This window comes from Natator depressus, chromosome 2 (genome assembly GCF_965152275.1).
Source record: "Natator depressus isolate rNatDep1 chromosome 2, rNatDep2.hap1, whole genome shotgun sequence".
Lineage (NCBI taxonomy): Eukaryota > Metazoa > Chordata > Testudines > Cheloniidae > Natator > Natator depressus.
In genome coordinates, this window is record NC_134235.1 from 208868545 (window position 1) to 208887664 (window position 19120).

General features: G+C 47.4%; 1 protein-coding gene across 1 annotated transcript in view; it reads right to left on the minus strand.

Moving 5' to 3' along the window:
- LRRC72 (leucine rich repeat containing 72) overlaps positions 1–18614 on the minus strand; it is a 47532-nt gene extending 28918 nt beyond the window's left edge. The window contains exons 1-2 of the mRNA XM_074943540.1: positions 18582–18614; positions 10312–10385 (exon numbers count right to left, since the gene is read on the minus strand). Of these exons, the coding sequence (XP_074799641.1) occupies positions 10312–10385; positions 18582–18614 (107 nt within the window). The remainder of the gene's footprint in view (positions 1–10311; positions 10386–18581) is intronic.
- Between the last annotated feature and the right edge of the window lie 506 nt (positions 18615–19120).

The following is a 19120-nucleotide window of genomic DNA, read 5'->3' on the forward strand; positions in this document are numbered from 1 at the left end:
TACCTGGGCTATGTAAACACATGAGGTTACTCATCCTGTGCAGTAACTGAGGTTCTTCGAGATGTGTGTCCCTGTGGGTGCTCCACTTCTAGGTGTGGCAGCGCCACCCTGTGCCTGGGATTGGAGATCTTCAGCTGCAGCACCTGTCATACCGCACATGCGCAACCTCCCCGCCCCCGTCACACTGTGAGTGAGGCGTATATATATATCTCTGTGCAGTCCGACCACCCCCAGTTCCTTCCCTGCTGCAAAGTATATGTTTTTGGCTCCGAAGCAGAGGGGAGGAGGTTGGGAAGTGGAGCACCCATAGGGACAAACATGTCGAAGAACCTCAGTTACTGCACAGGGTGAGTAACCTTCTCTTCTTCTTTGAGTGATGTCCCTATGGGTGCACCACTTATAAGCAGCTAGCAAGTAGTGCCCCTAATTGGAAGGCTGGGTCTTCGGAGCAACATTTACTGTTGATGATAGGACCGTATGTGGCATCGTGCATAATAGCATAGTAATTGGCAAACGTGTCTGTTGATGCCCATGTATCACTAAGAGGGTGGTGAAACACTGGAATGCGTTACCTAGGGAGGTGGTAGAATCTCCTTCCTTAGAGGTTTTTTAAGGTCAGGCTTGACAAAGCCCTGGCTGGGATGATTTAACTGGGAATTGGTCCTGCTTCGAGCAGGGGGTTGGACTAGATGACCTTCTGGGGTCCCTTCCAACCCTGATATTCTATGATTCTATGATTCTATGTAGCTGCTTTGCAAATTTCCACAATGGGGGCATTATTGAGAAAACTTATTGAAGTGGACAATGAACATGTGGAATGTGTTCTGATTGTGGTAGCAGGTTGTCTTTTGTGGAGTTTGTAAGATAAACGTATACATTGCGAGATCCACCTTGAAAGGCGTTGTTTAGATATGGCTGTGTCTCTGGATCTTTCAGTGTTGGAGAGGAATAATCGTAGTGGTTTTCGGAAAGGTTTAGTCCTGTCCAAGTAAAAAGATAATGCTTGTCTCACGTCTAGGGTGTGTAGAGCCACCTCCAACTGATTACTGTGAGGCTTCGGGAAGAAGCAAGGAAGGTGTATTGGTTGGCTGAGAGGGAAAGACGTTGGAACCTTAGGTAGAAATCTTGGATGCGGGCATAGTGTAACTTTGTCCTTATAGAACAGTCTGTATGGTGGATATGCCATAAGGGCCATGATTTCGCCAACTCGTCGGGCGGAAGTGATGGCAACAAGGAAGGCCATTTTCACTGATAGATGCACATAAGAACAGGTTGGCATTGGTTCAAACAGGGGTTTAGTCAGAGACTTAGGGTGAGGATGAGGTCCCAGAGAGGGATCGGGTCTTTTATGTGGAGACAAAGATTGTGCAGACACTTCAGAAAACATTTCGTAAGTGGACGTGTAAAAACGGAACGACCATCTATGGGACAGTATAAAGTAGTGACTGCTGCCAAGTGTACCTGAATGGAGCTGGTGGATAATCCTGATTCTTTAAGGTGTAGCATGTAGTCCAGGATAAGTGGTAGCAGAGCGCATGTTACGTCGCCTTGGTGGAAGGAGCACCAGCATTGAAATCTAGTCCATTTGTGAACGTAAGTTCATCTAGTTATGTCACACCTGCTATTCAAAAGTATCTGTTTGACTGCATCCGAACAGGTTATTTCTGAATCCCAGAACCATGGAGGAGCCAGCCTTTGAGATGCAGCATCTGTGGATTGTGATGAAGAATGCATCCTATGTCCTGTGAAAGAAGCCACGTTGTTAGATGGAGAGAGATTGTTTGGCATACCGTCATGTGGAGCAGGTAAGCTGTGGCCATGTTGGAGCTATTAGTATGACATGAGCTTGATCCTCCTGTATCTTGCAAAGTATTTGGAATAGGAGGGGCAATGGAGGGAAGGCATAAAAGAAAGGCATCTCATGTTCTGAGAACGGCATCTCCGAGAGATCCATGTCCCAGTCCCACTCTGGAACAGAACTGAGGGCAGCCGGCGTTGTGCTATGTGGCAAAAAGATCTATGGTGGGGAATCCCCATCGGTTGAAGATGGGCTGAAGTGCTCACATATCCAGTTCCCACTCGTGATCGTGGGAGAACCTCCTGCTCAGTATGTTCATGGTGGTGTTCTGGTGTCCCGAAAGGTATGCTGCTAAAATGATGATGTTGTGTTGGATACACGAGTTCCACAATTTGAGTGCCTCTGACCATAAAGAGTGAAACCTCAATCCACCCTGCCTATTGATGTAATACATGCAGGCGAGATAGTCCATCATGACTCTGATGGTATGAGTGGAGGGAGGAAACATCGGCAGGCACTGCAGACCACTCGTAGTTCTAGGAGATTGATGTGTAGGGTGGATTCGGGTTAACGACCATCTGCCCTGCACTGTGTGTGTGATCATGGAGATGCGCTCCTCAACCGATTAGGGAGGCATCAGTTGTTAGGATCATGGTCAGTGGTGGTTGGAGGAAAGGAACTCCAACAAAGGCATTGTTAGGCTGTGTTCACCAAAGTAGTGAGTCCTTGACTCTCATCAGCATGGATAAAAGTTTGTGGATGCTGTATTTGTGGGGAAGATATATTGTACAGAGGCATGCCTGAAGACATCGAATATGTAGTCTTGCATGACTGATCACGGAAATGGCTGCTGCCATGTGGCCTAGAAGTTGGAGGCATGTTCTGGCAGAGATCTGGGAGCAAATCTGTGCACTGGATACCATACACGAGACTCTGTGAGGTGGTAGGAAGGCTCTGGCTTGTATGGCATCCAACTGTGTCCCAGTTAATTCCGGTTGTTGTATTGCATTTGTGACGTTCCCCTGGTGTTATCTGGACTGGTGATCTGCTAGGTCACTCCAATCCTTGACTCTGGGAGCCAGCCTTACCCTGCTCTGCTGTGAGAACCCCCACTCCTGAGCTGTTCATGCACAGCCTCTGGCATGTAAGCTGCTCCTTGGATTGTGCAACCGAAGTGACACTAGCCAATATCTCCAGTCCCAGGCACAACCCTAGGAACCTCCGTCTTGCAGTGTCCAGTTATACCCACTGGATGCTGCAAGCTTATAGGAGTTCGTCAATTTAACAAAGAAATTGATATGTACCAGGCTTGTTATCCCAAGGGGAGTCTCTGACACACTTCAAACCAAACGCACTGCTTCAGGTAGAATAAACAAACAAATTTATTAACTACAAAGATAGATTTTAAGTGATAGGCAAAAAGTCAGAGTAGTTACCAAAAGAAAAGAAAATATAAGCATGCAGTCTAAACTCTCAACCCTATTAGACTGGGAAACATCTAGATTAAGCAGTTTTTCTCACCCCACAACTCCTTGTTTCCTTAGGTAGGCAGTGACTCCTGCAAGAATCTTGGCGAACAACCGAGGTGCTGTCCATGAACAGCTCAAATGGCAGTACCTTGTACTGGTAGTGGTCATCACCCATGACAAATCAGAGAAATCCCCTTGGGCAGGATGTATTGTAATATGAAAGTATGCGTCTTGGAGGTCGAGGGCTGAAAAACAGTCCGCCTGTTTCAGTACTGCAATAGTAGTGGAGAGGGTAACCATCTTGAAGCATGCAGTTTGACTAACTTGTTTTAGACTGCGGAGGTCCAGGATGGGTTGCCAGCCACCAGATTTCTTCCAGCTCAGGAAATAGTGGGAGTAGAAACCCTGCCCCATGTGCTGGTAAGGGACTGGTTCCATGGGTCCCCATTCCATAAGATGATTTATTTCTCCCCATAGAATGGAATCATGACTGGAGTCCCTGAAAAGGGATGGGGAGAGGGGGTGGTGGGGCAGGATAGTTAGGAAGGGGATGAAGTATCCTTCCTTGATCATCTTAAAAACCTACTTGTCCAAAGTGATGAGTCTCCAAGATGGGAAAAATTGAGCTGGTCAGTCACCAAACTGGTGGAACGTTGAAGATGGTGGGAATGACTGGAAGAGGGGGAGGCTTCTTGGGGCCTCCACACTTCAAAATTGTTGCTTCAGTGGGGGTTTCTGAGAGGTAGCCCCTTGAGGAGTGGGCTGTCTACATTTGGTAGGAGGCCTTTGTCTTCAGCGCTGGGTGTCACAGTGCTGTTGAGGAATGTACTCCTGTGGTTGGGACCGTCTCTTTGGTGCTGGCATGTAAATTCTGAGAGAGCGGAGTGTGGCTTGGGAGTCTTTAAGGGAGTGCAGAGAATCATCCGTGCACTCTGAGAATATTTTCTGGCTCTCAAAAGGTAAGTCTTCTACTGTGGTTTGTACCTTCTTAGGAAAACCCGAGAGTTGGAGCCATGATGCAGTCACGATGGATCAGGCAGTGGTGTCTGCATAGTCTAACAATGCTCATAGGGTTGTACGGGCTAGGAAATGTCCTTCCAATATTAGGGACTGGAATTGCTCTTTCTTGGCCTCCAGTAGGTCATGGCAGAGTTCCTCCAATTTGAAGTAGTTTAAGTAATTATACTTAGTCATGAGAGCTTCGTAGTTTGAGATTCTAAATTGGAGCATGGCTGATGAATACGCTTTGTGTCCAAATAAGTCTAGGGGTTTCCACCTCTGTCTGGATAGCTAGAATGGGATCGGCATTGACGGCCTCTCTCTTGCACCACTCCCAGTTCCTTCTCTACCGCCTTTGTTCTGGGACGGAATCCACTGCAGACCCTGCTTCTCATATTATCTCACTAGATAGTGACTTACCTATTAGTGTAGTAAGAAGAAAAGGAGGACTTGTGGCACCTTAGAGACTAACAAATTTATTTGAACATAAGCTTTCGCGAGCTACAGCTCACCTCATCGGATGCATCCAGTGGAAAATACAGTGGGGAGATCTATACACACAGAGCACATGAAACAATGGGTGCCACCACACACACTTCCACTGGATGCATCCGATGAGGTGAGCTGTATCTCGCGAAAGCTTATGCTCAGATAAATCTGTTAGTCTCTAAGGTGCCACAAGTCCTCCTTTTCTTTTTGCAGATACAGACTAACACGGCTGCTACTCTGAAACCTATTAGTGATATATCTGCATCCTGCTCACAGCGCAAGAAGCGGGAGGGGTACATGTGCAGTCCAACAGGCATTGCTGATGAAGATCTCAGATCCCAGGCACAAGGGCACGGCCACACCTACAAGTAGAGCACCCACAAGGACATCATTCAAAGAAGAAGCCATGATTACTGCTACACTCCTCCTCTCTCCTGCATTCCCTCCTATTTTTTGATTACACTCACTTGGTGTGTCTTGTTATAAATTAGACTGTAAGCTTCTTGGGGCAGGCACTGTCTCTTTTGTGTTTATACAGCAACTAACACAATGGGGCCTTAGGTCACTAGGGTAATATAAATCACAATAAACTTTCCTCACCAGAAAACCCAAGTTGAGCTGCCCAATAATTCTTGTAATACTTGCTTCTCCCTCATCTTTCACTTCCATAAAGGATTTTTATTTCCTCTATGACATTTATCTTAAAATAGATTTTGTAAATAGACTTGATCAAGTTGCAGGATCAGACCTGTGTTTGGTAAGGAAGCAATAGGATCAGAAACGATTAACATCACATCATCAGCCCAAAGTGCCAATTGATTTGTTTGTGAACTAACTGTAAAACTTAGAATTTGATTTTTCTGCAATCTTTCATGCAAACTGCTCCCTATCCAGGAAAAAGAAAAGAGGAAAGATAAAACTAGGCACCTCTGCTTAGTCCTGCTTTTAAAAATAATCTGCTTGAAGCATACTCCACCAATTTAGGGTAGGATCATAGAATCATACAATATTAGGATTGGAAGAGACCTCAGGAGGTCATCTAGTCCAATCCTCTGCTCAAAGCAGGACCAACACTATTTAAATCAGTGGTTCCCAAACTAGGAGTGCCATTTGTTCAAGGAAAGCCCCTGGCAGGCCAGGCCAGTTTGTTTACCTGCTGCGTCTGCAGGTTCAGCCGATTGCGGCTCCTACGGGCTGCGGTTTGCCGTTCAAGGCCAATGAGGGCTGCGGGAAGGGCGGCCAGCACATCCCTCGGCCCATGCCGCTTCCGGCAGCCCCCATTGGCTGAGAACGGCAAACCGCGGCCACTGGGAGCTGCAATCGGCCAAACCTGCGGATGCAGCAGGTAACCAAACCGGCCCAGCACGCCAGGGGCCCCTAGTTTGGGAACCACTGATCTAAATCATCCCAGCCAAGGGTACATCTATACTACAAGCTGGTGTGATTCCCAGCTCAATCCCTGCTCAAGGAGACATACCTGCACTAGCTCTAATCAAGCTAGTGCACTAAAAGTAGAAGTGTAGCCACAGTGGTGCAAGAGGTTAGCTACTCTGAGTATGTATCCATCTGAGACTATAAGTATGTACTTGGGGCAGCTAGCTGCTCACACCATCAATGCTATGTACTTTTTAGTGTGCTAGCTCAATCAGAACTAGCAGGTATGTCTCCTTGATCTGGGAATTGCACCCCCATTCAAAGCATAGCCATACCTTTAATCTGGGTTTATGCTCTTCCGTTTTTTGAAGACTAGATAGTTCAATACAGGCTGATAGTCCTTTGTTAATTTGGTAAATCAGCCTTCCTTAAAATAATCCATAGACATGATCCTGCAAACACTTATTCACATGTTTTACGACTGTGAATAATCAGTAAATAGATTATTTAAAGTAGTGAAATAAAGCATGTAAGTGTTTATTGGATCAGGATCTTCATATTTACACTACTCTTTTACAGGGCTATTGTATGATTCTTTTATATAGTTTTATTTATCAAATCCTGCATTATTTCACAGTCCATCAAGCTGAAGTTTCTCTTTACTGTCTCTTAGCAGAGGAACTGTCTTTGCGCTTCCTGCACTACTCTTAATTTTATAAACTACATTTTAATTCACTTTCTTTCCTCCCTAATAATATGCTCATTTTAACTATCTCAACTTTTGCTCTGTTCTTTCTGGTACTAAGGCATTTAAATGGCCTCAAGTAGAGATTAATTCCTTTCACATTTTAAAAAAGCCTGTCCCTTTACATATGCCTTCCAGCCTTTGCATGTCTTTTACAAACTCATCCTTTTTGGCCTCCAGCATTTCTTTCCAGCTTTCAGTGTTCAAAGGTACATTTTTTCATGTCCCCTTAATAGCACTGGTTTTAAAATATAATTTCATCTCTAGCTTGACAGATTTTAATAATTTATTTTTCATCTTCTTAGTTTAGCCAGCAGAACATTGTGTCAAGTCAAAAATAAGGGGATATCATCTGATACTGAGACTGGCTGAGGTTCAAGGACTGCATACATTGGAATGGGAAAAACGATCCCTTGCTGAGCATACTGATCATTTCTATATCTGCCATCTGATCTGTTCTTTTTATTCCAGAGCAAAAACTGTTGCAAGAGGACTACGGTTACACATTTATCACTCCAAAATCAGGAACACAACTGGTAAGGTTACATGCAGACTTAACTCTTCACCCTTATGTGTATGCATAATAATTTTTAATTACATGATCACCTGCTATTAATCAAATAATAAAAAATAATATCACATATCTTTTTCTACAATCATAGATGCATCTTCTAATTTTTTTCCATTATTTTATACTTAAACTAATTTTATTTTCAAAATGGCTTATATCTTTATTGAGTTATACTTTCAATGTCTTAAGTTCTCTCTAACTTATATATTTTAATAATTTTTCAGCACCAATATACAATACATTTTCTTTTCAAACAGTAGCACAGCCTTTTAGGTGCAATTCAGGGAATGAGTCTTTTAGGTGCAATTCAGAGGATAAGGCAGATTTTTAGAAGTCCTCAGGCACCCAAAGTTACAGATAAGCGCTGAGTAGGATTTCCAAAACCACCTAGACCAAGATCCTCAAAACTATTTAGGCTCCTGACTTCCACTGAAATAAATTAGAGTTAGGAGCCTAAATACCTCTGAGGATCTAGGCCTAAGTCTGGCCCCTTGCGCCTAACTCCCATTGAAATCAATCTGGGCAATCAATGTAAATCCCTGTAGGTACATATCCTTACCTTTAGATACTTAAATACCTTTTAAAAACTGGCCCTATATTATTATGCTAACGTAGCTGTGTAAACATGATATGCACAGTGCAAGTATTCTTAGGTGCAATTATGAGGTTGTAGCCAGGAGCACAACAATTTCTGGATGAGTCCTTAATCAGAAATTCAAAGTGAGCCTCTAAACAAGTTTCAAGTGTCCCCTTTTCTGCACCCTATACCTTATGGCACCCTATCAAAATATTCATCCTAACACATCACCTAATAATCGGTCATTCTTCTTCCCATCAGGTTCCTGGTGTCTTTGACCCCTCCCAGCTCCTGTGGTATCTCTCCCTTTCCTTCCCATTTCTCCATAATCTCTGGCTACTTGCTACAGTCAGCCTCACCTCAGTCCCTGGAAAAATCATGGAGCAAGTCCTCAAGGAATCAATTCTGAAGCACTTAGAGGAGAGGAAAGTGATCAGGAACAGTCAGCATGGATTCACCAAGGGCAAATCATGCCTGACGAATCTAATTGCCTTCTATGACGAGATAACTGGCTCTGTGGATGAGGGGAAAGCAGTGGACGTGTTGTTCCTTGACTTTAGCAAAGCTTTTGGCACGGTCTCCCACAGTATTCTTGCCAGCAAGTTAAAGAAGTATGGGCTGGATGAATGGACTATAAGGTGGATAGAAAGCTGGCTAGATTGTCAGGCTCAATGGGTAGTGATCAATGGCTCCATGTCTAGTTGGCAGCCGGTATCAAGTGGAGTGCCCCAAGGGTCGGTCCTTGGGCTGGTTTTGTTCAATATCTTCATTAATGATCTGGAGGATGGTGTGGATTGCACCCTCAGCAAGTTTGCAGATGACACTAAACTGGGAGGAGTGGTAGATACACTAGGTAGGGATAGGATACAGAGGGCCCTAGACAAATTAGAGGATTGGGCCAAAGGAAATCTGATGAGGTTCAACAAGGACAAGTGCAGAGTTCTGCACTTAAGACGGAAGAATCCCATGCACTGCTACAGACTAGGGACCAAATGGCTAGGCAACAGTTCTGCAGAAAAGCACCTAGGGGTTACAGTGGACGAGAAGCTGGATATGAGTCAACAGTGTGCCCTTGTTGCCAAGAAGGCCAATGGTATTTTGGATGTATAAGTAGGGGCATTGCCAACAGACCGAGGGACGTGATCGTTCCCCTCTATTCGACGTTGGTGAGGCCTCATCTGGAGTACTGTGTCCCGTTTTGGGCCCCACACTACAAGAAGGATGTGGAAAAATTGGAAAACGTCCAGCGGAGGGCAACAAAAATGATTAGGAGACTGGAACACATGATTTATGAGGAGAGGCTGAGGGAACTGGGATTGTCTAGTCTGCAGAAGAGAAGAATGAGGGGGGATTTGATAGCTGCTTTCAACTACCTGAAAGGGGGTTCCAAAGAGGATGGATCTAGACTGTTCTCAGTGGTAGCAAAGGACAGAACAAGGAGTAATGGTCTCAAGTTGCAGTGGGGGAGGTTTAGGTTGGATATTAGGAAAAACTTTTTCACTAGGAGGGTGGTGAAACACTGGAATGCGTTACCTAGGGAGGTGGTGGAATCTCCTTCCTTAGAAGTTTTTAAGGGCAGGCTTGACAAAGCCCTGGCTGGGATGATTTAGTTGGGGATTGGTCCTGCTTTGAGCAGGGGGTTGGACTAGATGACCTCCTGAGGTCCCTTCCAACCCTGATATTCTATGATTCTATGATTCTACAATTGACACTAGGTAGTAAAAGAAGCCACTATAGCTATCCTACTATTTTTCTAGATAGCAGAGAATTGTTCTCATGCCTGGGAACTCCAGGGCCATTTCAGGAAGTGAGGGATGGACAACATACAGATAGGCAGGTTCTTAGCCAACAATGCTCCTGTACTCTCAACTTGTGCTTGCCCTCTTTCTGCTTCTCCCACCCAACTTTACAAGCTAGTCAGACAGGCGAAGAGCAGCCTATGGAACCTGATTTCTCTCCTTGTACTAGAAGGTCCTGCAGAGCGCTCTGTGAACTCATGTACTTTCAAGCACGGCTGGAGCTGGATCTACATCGATGGCTGAGGCAGTTAACTACTTAACTGTGAAATTAGTTGGCCTATATATGTCAGCAAAATTTCACTATTTCTCTCTATTTTTATACCTGGTCCACCATCTGTTGTGTAAGTATGATTTACTGTGTGCTTCAAATATAAATAACTTTCACAAAATATCTGACACACACAACACTACAAAAAACTAACATACACAGTGTCATCTGGATCTATTAAATACAAAACCCCTCTGTATTAGTAATATAAATTGTACTTACTGTCCAGCAAGGTACAACACTGAGACATCCATATCCCTCTTAAAGCCACATATCTTTAGCTGATTTTCTATTGCCTGATAACAAAATTAATTTATCAGACTTCATCCCTGTGGGTAAAGATCTTGCAAGCAATAACAATATGGTCTAAAGCAGGGGTCTCAAACTCAATTTACCTTAGGGCCAGTGCCAGTCCTCAAATCTCCCAGCAGGCCAACAATGTCACCTCGCTCCTTTGGCCGCATGCCGCCCCAGCTGACTCTGCCCAGCGACTAGTGACGCTGCCTCCATGGCTGACTCTGCCCAGCAACTAGTGATGGTATCTCTGTCCTTCTCCCCCAGCCAATGGGAGCTGTGGGGGGGGGGGGGCACCTGAAGCAGACAGAGCCAGCAGCGAGGCTGCATGGGTTTCTATTCCGGGGGGGAGGGGCATGTGAATCTCTCCTGCCCGCCTCCTCCACCCAACACTTCCCCCCTCTCTTCTGGGTGGGAGAGGCATGTGAATCTCTCCTGCCCCCTCCTCCACCCAACACTTTTTTAAAAGTTTACGCGGGCCGCAGTGGGGAGGTTCTCAGGCCACAGATGGCCCGCGGGCCAGGACTTTTGAGACCTCTGGTCTAAAGTAGAGAGGTGAAACCGGAAGCTTCTGTTTTAAATTGATAAAAAGACGACAACTACAATTATGGTATATACTCTTAATCCAGTTTTTCTTATCCTTGTCATATTTGGTTCTTTAAATAGATACATTGCTACATATCTGGGGGAAAACACCACTGCACAAGTAGTGCATTCTCAAGGGCAGGATTGGGACAGAATAAAACCACCACACTAATTCTTGCTAATGACCAGCAGACCCTTGTAGATGATCAAATCTTGAAGATTAATAAAGTGCAGATCCTGCAAACACATATACAGCTTAACTATACACAATGAATATTAATGTACACAGATAAATTGTGCAGGATTGGACCCTAAGTAATTAAACATGATTTAAAAAAACACAACTACTCAATCAAAAAATGTAACTTGTCCATTTATTTTGACAAACGTAGTTTTAATTGTGATTTTTCATGGTATACCATACCAGTAAATTACCATGTTATATTTTATAAAAGCAATTAAGTCTTAGCAACATGAAGCATCATTATGGCTCTCGGCTTTTAAGACTTTGCTGAAACATAGGAGAGAACATGAGATTTTCTACCAGAATTAATAGGTTTACTATGGGAGAATTAGCAGGGTTTTACTATATACTGCAATGTATGCAATGTGTCTGAGCCCTGGTCTACAAGAGGAGTTGAGGTCGAATTTAGCAGCATTAAATTGATTTAACCCTGCACCCGTCCACACGACGAAGCCCTTTTTTTCTACTTAAAGGGCTCTTAAAATCGGTTTCCTTACTCCACCCCCGACAAGGGGATTAGCGCTGAAATCGGCCTTGCTGGGTCGAATTTGGGGTACTGTGGATGCAATTAGACGGTATTGGCCTCTGGGAGCTATCCCAGAGTGCTCCATTGTGACCGCTCTGGACAGCACTCTCAACTCAGATGCACTGGCCAGGTAGACAGGAAAAGGCCCACGAACGTTTGAATTTCAATTTCCTGTTTGGCCAGCGTGGCAAGCTGCAGGTGACCATGCAGAGCTCATCAGCAGAAGTGACCATGCAGAGCTCATCAGCAGAGGTGACCTTGATGGAGTCCCAGAATTGCAAAAGAGCTCCAGCATGGACCAAACGGGAGGTACGGGATCTGATCGCTGTATGGGGAGAGGAATCTGTGCTATCAGAACTCCGTTCCAGTTTTCGAAATGCCAAAACATTTGTCAAAATCTCCCAGGGCATGAAGGACAGAGGCCATAACAGGGACCCGAAGCAGTGCCGCGTGAAACTTAAGGAGCTGAGGCAAGCCTACCAGAAAACCAGAGAGGCAAACGGCCGCTCCGGGTCTGAGCCCCAAACATGCCGCTTCTATGATGAGCTACATGCCATTTTAGGGGATTCAGCCACCACTACCCCAGCCATTTTGTTTGACTCCTTCAATGGAGATGGAGGCAACACAGAAGCAGGTTTTGGGGACGAGGAAGATGATGAGGAGGAGGTTGTAGATAGCTCACAGCAAACAAGTGGAGAAACCAGTTTTCCCGACAGCCAGGAACTGTTTCTCACCCTGGACCTGGAGCCAGTACCCCCCGAACCCACCCAAGGCTGTCTCCCGGACCCGCCAGGCGCAGAAGGGACCTCTGGTGAGTGTACCTTTTAAAATACCATACATGGTTTAAAAGCAAGCATGTTTAATGATTAATTTGCCCTGGCATTCATGGCTCTCCTGGATATACTCCCAAAGCCTTTGCAAAAGGTTTCTGGGGAGGGCAGCCTTATTCCATCCACCATGGTAGGAGACTTTACCACTCCAGGCCAGTAGCATGTACTCAGGAATCATTGTAGAACAAAGCATTGCAGTGTATGTTTGCTGGCGTTCAAACAACATCCGTTCTTTATCTCTCTGTGTTATCCTCGGGAGAGTGATATCATTCATGGTCACCTGGTTGAAATAGGGTGCTTTTCTTCAGGGGACATTCAGAGGTGCCCGTTCCTGCTGGACTGTTTGCCTGTGTCTGAACAGAAATGTTCCTCGCTGTTAGCCATGGGGAAGGGGAAGGGGGGAGGGGCTAGCCACATGCTGGGGGAAGGCAAAATGCGACCTTGGAACGAAAGCACATGTACTATGTATGTAATGTTAACAGCAAGGTTTACCGTGAAAGAGTGTACCCATTGTTCTATAAAATGTGTCTTTTTAAATACCACTGTCCCTTTTTCTTTTCCTCCACCAGCTGCATGTGTTTCAAGGATCACAGGATCTTCTCCTTCCCAGAGGCTAGTGAAGATTAGAAGGCAAAAAAACCGCACTCGTGATGAAATGTTCTCTGAGCTCATGCTGTCCTCCCACAGTGACAGAGCACAGATGAATGCGTGGAGGCAGACAATGTCAGAGTGCAGGAAAGCACAAAATGACCGGGAGGAGAGGTGGCACGCTGAGGAGAGTAAGTGGCGGGCTGAAGAGAGGGCTGAAGCTGAAAGGTGGCGGCAGCATGACGAGAGGAGGTAGGATTCAATGCTGAGGCTGCTGGAGGATCAAACTAATATGCTCCAGCGTATGGTTGAGCTGCAGGAAAGGCAGCAGGAGCACAGACCGCCGCTACAGCCCCTATGTAACCAACCACACTCCTCCCCAAGTTCCATAGCCTCCTCACCCAGATGCCCAAGAACGCAGTGAGGGGGCCTCCGGCCACCCAGCCACTCCACCCCAGAGGATTGCCCAAGCAACAGAAGGCTAGCATTCAATAAGTGTTAAAGTTTTAAACTTTTAAAGTGGTGTGTGGCCTTGTCCTTCCCTCCTCCACCACCCCTCCTGGGCTACCTTGGTAGTTATCCCCCTATTTGTGTGATGAATGAATAAAGAATGCATGAATGTGAAGCAACAATGACTTTATTGCCTCTGCAAGTGGTGATCAAAGGGAGGTGGGGAGGGTGGTTTGCTTACAGGAAAGTAGAATGAACCAAGGGGCGGGGGGTTTCATCAAGGAGAAACAAACAGAACTTTCACACCGTAGCCTGGCCAGTCATGAAACTGGTTTTCAACGCTTCTCTGATGCGCACCGCGCCCTCCTGTGCTCTTCTAACCACCCTGATGTCTGGCTGCGAGTAACCAGCAGCCAGGCAATTTGCCTCAACCTCCCACCCCGCCATAAACGTCTCCCCCTTGTTCTCACAGATATTGTGGAGCGCACAGCAAGCAGTAATAACAGTGGGAATATTGGTTTCGCTGAGGTCTAACCGAGTCAGTAAACTGCGCCAGCGCGCTTTTAAACGTCCAAATGCACATTCTACCACCATACTGCACTTGCTCAGCCTGTAGTTGAACAGCTCCTGACTACTGTCCAGGCTGCCTGTGTATGGCCTCATGAGCCATGGCATTAAGGGGTAGGCTAGGTCCCCAAGGATAACTATAGGCATTTCAACGTCCCCAACGGTTATTTTCTGGTCTGGGAATAAAGTCCCTTCCTGCAGCTATTGAAACAGACCAGAGTTCCTGAAGACGCGAGCGTCATGTACCTTTCCCGGCCATCCCACGTTGATGTTGGTGAAACGTCCCTTGTGATCCATCAGTGCTTGCAGCACTATTGAAAAGTACTATTTATGTACTCGCCGGCTTGGTACTCCGGTGCCAAGATAGGGGTATGGGTTCCGTCTATCGCCCCACCAGAGTTAGGAAATCCCATTGCAGCAAAGCCATCCACTATGACCTGCACATTTCCCAGGGTCACTACCCTTGATAGCAGCCGGTCAATGATTTCGTTGGCTACTTGCATCACAGCAGTCCCCACTATACATTTGCCCACTCCAAATTGATTGCCGACTGACCGGTAGCTGTCTGGCGTTGCAAGCTTCCACAGGGCTATTGCCACTCGCTTCTCAACTGTGAGGGCTGCTCTCATCTTGGTATTCTTGCGCCTCAGGGCAGGGGAAAGCAAGTCACAAAGTTCCATGAAAGTGCCCTTACGTATGCGAAAGTTTCGCAGCCACTGGGAATCGTCCCAGACCTGCAACACTATGCGGTCCCACCAGTCTGTGCTTGTTTCCCGAGCCCAGAATTGGCATTCCACGGCATGAACCTGCCCCATTAGCACCATGATGCCCACATTGCCAGGGCTTTGAGAGAAGTCTGTGTCCATGTCCTTATCACTCACGTCACCGCGCTGACATCGCCTACTCGCCCGGTATCGCTTTGCCAGGTTCTGGTGCTGCATATACTGCTGGATAATGCGTGTGGTGTTTAATGTGCTCCTAATTGCCAAAGGGCTCCATGCTTGCCGTGGTATGGCGTCTGCACAGAAAAAAGGCGCGGAACAATTGTCTGCCGTTGCCCTGACGGAGGGAGGGGCGACTGACAACATGGCTTACAGAGTTGGCTTACAGGAAATTAAAATCAACAAAGGGGGTGGCTTTGCGAGAAAGTGAATGGCCCCCTCAAGGATAGAACTCAAAACCGCAAAGACAGAACTCAAAACTGGGTTTAGCAGGCCGTTGATTTCAGAGGGAAGGAGGGAGGGAGGAGAAAATGAATACAAAACAAATCTGGTCTATTTCTTGTTTTGAGCCACTTCATCTATCTTTATACATCTTGCCGGCAGCAGACTGTGCAGTACGACTGCTAGCCATCGTCAACACCTGGGTGCTCGGCAGAAGACGGTGCACTATGACTACTGCCCATCATCTTCTGCTATCTGCAGATTAAAAGACAGTGCACTGCCGGTAGGACTGAATCACCATGAGACGAAACAAGGAAAATGATCTGGCTGAGTCACTCCCATGTTTGCCCAGGCACCCGGTTAAAAGAGGACCAAGGATTACGTCGATGATGGCTACCAGTCATACTGCACTGTCTGCTGCCAAAAGGTAATAAACTGCTGCTGTGTAGCAATGCAGTACCACGTCTGCCAGCACCCAGGAGACATACGGTGACGGTTAGCTGAGCGCGCTCCATGCTTGCCGTGGTATGGCGTCTGCACAGGTAACTCAAGAAAAAAGGCGCAAAACGATTGTCTGCCCTTGCTTTCACGGAGGGAGGGAGGGAACGGGGGCCTGACGATATGTACCCAGAACCACCCGCGACAATGTTTTAGCCCCCTCAGGCACTGGGATTTCTACCCAGAATTCCAATGGGCGGCGGAGACTGTGGGAACTGTGAGATAGCCACCCACAGTGCAATGCTCCGGAAGTCAACGGTTGCCTTGGTACTGTGGACACACTCCACCGACTACATGCACTTAGAGCATTTGTGTGAGGACACACACAATCAACTGTATAAAAACGCTTTCTACAAAACTGACTTCTATAAATTCAACCTAATTTCGTAGTGTAAACATACCCTGAGACTAGTTTGGTGCAAAACTTCTAAAAAATCTATTTATAGTATATAGTAAATTATATCTGAGATTAGTGTGGTCCAAAACATCTGAAAAGTTAAAATCTATCTATAGTATATAGTAAACATAGATGTTGACTTTACTTTAGAAATACAAAATTGCTTGGGAACATTGACATATGGCAATATGAGTATGTTACAACCTTGCTTCTCTGGGGATGAAGGATTTTGCAGTTTGTAGAGTAATTAGAGATAGCTACAAATTTTAATGAAAAATGGAAAATGTATTGCACAAAAAATGTTTTCTGACCAGTGGTAATAATGATCAGATGGTTTAAAAATGCATATCAGTACAACTGCGGAGCACAACTGTTTGTAAGTGAAACATACACAGCACAGTTTTGACATCTGGGAGAAGGTTAGGGAAAGTTATTTCTTTTCCTTAAATCCCAGTATTTCAGCCTCCTTCCTCATTCCCTCCTTAACCTTCAGGCGTGTAGTCCTCCCTGCCTACCCTTTCCCAGCCAGCCCTCCCTGTGTTCCACAAGAACCTGATGAATCTAGATCCTGGTCCGAGTGCTGCAACAACTTTCTGCCCATTCTGCTGAGGAGGGTTCTAGCTGTGCTTGCACAGGGCCCAGATTTGCAGCTTCTCCATACCAGATATTTCCTCACTGAATCTCCCTCACTACCAAAAAGTAGTTTATAGGATAACTCATACTAAGCACCATAATCCAACATCCATATCTAGCACAATTTTACAAGGAAGAGGCAAACATGGGAAATAGAGCAGACAGCTGATCATCCAGCACATTATCTGATCATCTAGCTGCCTGGATAATACTATTGGGATTGAATCTGGGACCGCAAAATCTGGACAATCCTGATATTCCATGACATCTCATTACACTAGTTGTGTGTCAGTTTCTTCCTAACCCCTTGAGGATGAAATGGAGAGGTGACATGTTGCTGTTTATTTTACAGGTTTTTCTTGTAAGGATGGGATGGAGGGGAAGTTGCTGCAGGTATCAAAGCCTCTTTCCCTTTAGAGATAAAATGGCATAAGGGAAGAGTAGGCAGTCTTATTCAGCTGGGATGGCAAGGTTTGGAGATTTTCTGTACATGCTTCTCTCACTGCAATAGGGATGGGATGGAAGGTGATTTTGCTATGTGGGTCACTGCCTCTCACCCCAGTGGGGAGAAGTTGGAAGGGGAGGTTGCTGTGTGGGGGTCACTACCTCACTCCCTGGGGAGGGTGCTGGGGGTCACTGTCTCACCCCAATAGAGGGGGCATGGGTGTTACTGCGGGGTCAGTTTCACCCCCCACGGGCATGGGACGCAGGGATTGCTGTGGGGGGTCATGGTCTCACCCCCCCGGGGGGTTGCTGTGAGGGTCCCTGTCTCACTCCCATGGGAAGGGTGTGGAGGTTCCTGTGGGGGGGTCCCTGTCTCACTCCCATGGGAAGGGTGTGGAGGTTCCTGTGGGGGGTCCCTGTCTCACTCCCAAGGGGAGGGTGTGGGGGATTCCTGAGGCGGGTCCCTGTCTCACTCCCATGGGAAGGGTGTGGAGGTTCCTGTGGGGGGGTCCCTGTCTCACTCCCATGGGAAGGGTGTGGAGGTTCCTGTGGGGGGTCCCTGTCTCACTCCCAAGGGGAGGGTGTGGGGGATTCCTGAGGGGGGTCCCTGTCTCACTGCCATGGGGAGGGTGTGGGGGATTCCTGAGGGGGGTCCCTGTCTCACTGCCTTGGGGAGGGTGTGGAGGATTCCTGTGGGGGGTCCCTGTCTCACTCCCATGAGAAGGGTGTGGGGGATTCCTGATGGGGGGTCCCTGTCTCACTCCCATGGGAAGGGTGTGGGGGATTCCTGAGGAGGGTCCCTGTCTCACTCCCAAGGGGAGGGTGTGGGGGATTCCTGAGGGGGGTCCCTGTCTCACTGCCATGGGGAGGGTGTGGGGGATTCCTGACGGGGGGTCCCTGTCTCACTCCCATGGGAAGGGTGTGGGGGATTCCTGAGGAGGGTCCCTGTCTCACTCCCAAGGGGAGGGTGTGGGGGATTCCTGTCGGGGTCACTGCCTCTCTCCTTCGGGGAGACGATGAGGAGTCAGTGTCTCACCCCAAAGAGCAGAGGGAGTGGTTGTGTCAGCCGCACACCGACCGTGGAGGGACGGAGGGAGGGGTGAGTTGCGGCGGGATTATACAGGGGCGGGGATATACCAAACGGGGTTATGCAGAGCTGAGGGCGGGGCAGTTAACGGCTCGGCGCCTGCTCCCCACTAACGGTGGGGAGGCTGGCGGCTGGGCTCAAGAGCGGGGCGCGGCCGCCCGCGGAGGGGAGGCGGGAGGGGCTCACCTGGCAGCTGGTGCCGCTGCGAGTAGCCGCCATTTTAGCTTCCTGTTCCTAAGCGACCGGGGCTCCTGGGGGCGGGGAAAGAGAAAAGAGGCATCAAAGCCGAGGAGGACGCGGGGGAGGGGGGTCGGGGAGCCGGGAATTGGGAGGGGAGGGGGACGGGCTGCTGGGGGCCGGGAGCGGACTGGGGCGGGGCGGCGGGGGCGCGCGCAGTTAAGAACCTCACTCACTGGGAACACGCGCGCGAGGGGGCTGCGAGGGGATGGTGTGGGAGTGACAGCGAAAGGGACAGTGTAGGTTTGGGCACGGTGACAGTAGTGGGAGGATGTGTGGGGACATGATGAGGGTTTGTGACAGCGCTGGGACTGAATAATGTGATAAAACTGACTGGGTGCTTAGTTGAAAGATTGGTGCTGGAACTAGGGGTGAGCCGCACCCCCTGGCTTGAAGTGGTTTCTATTGTATACAGGGTTTACTGTTTCCTTCAGTGGCTCTCAGCATCCCCACTATAAAAAGAAGAGGAGTACTTGTGGCACCTTCAA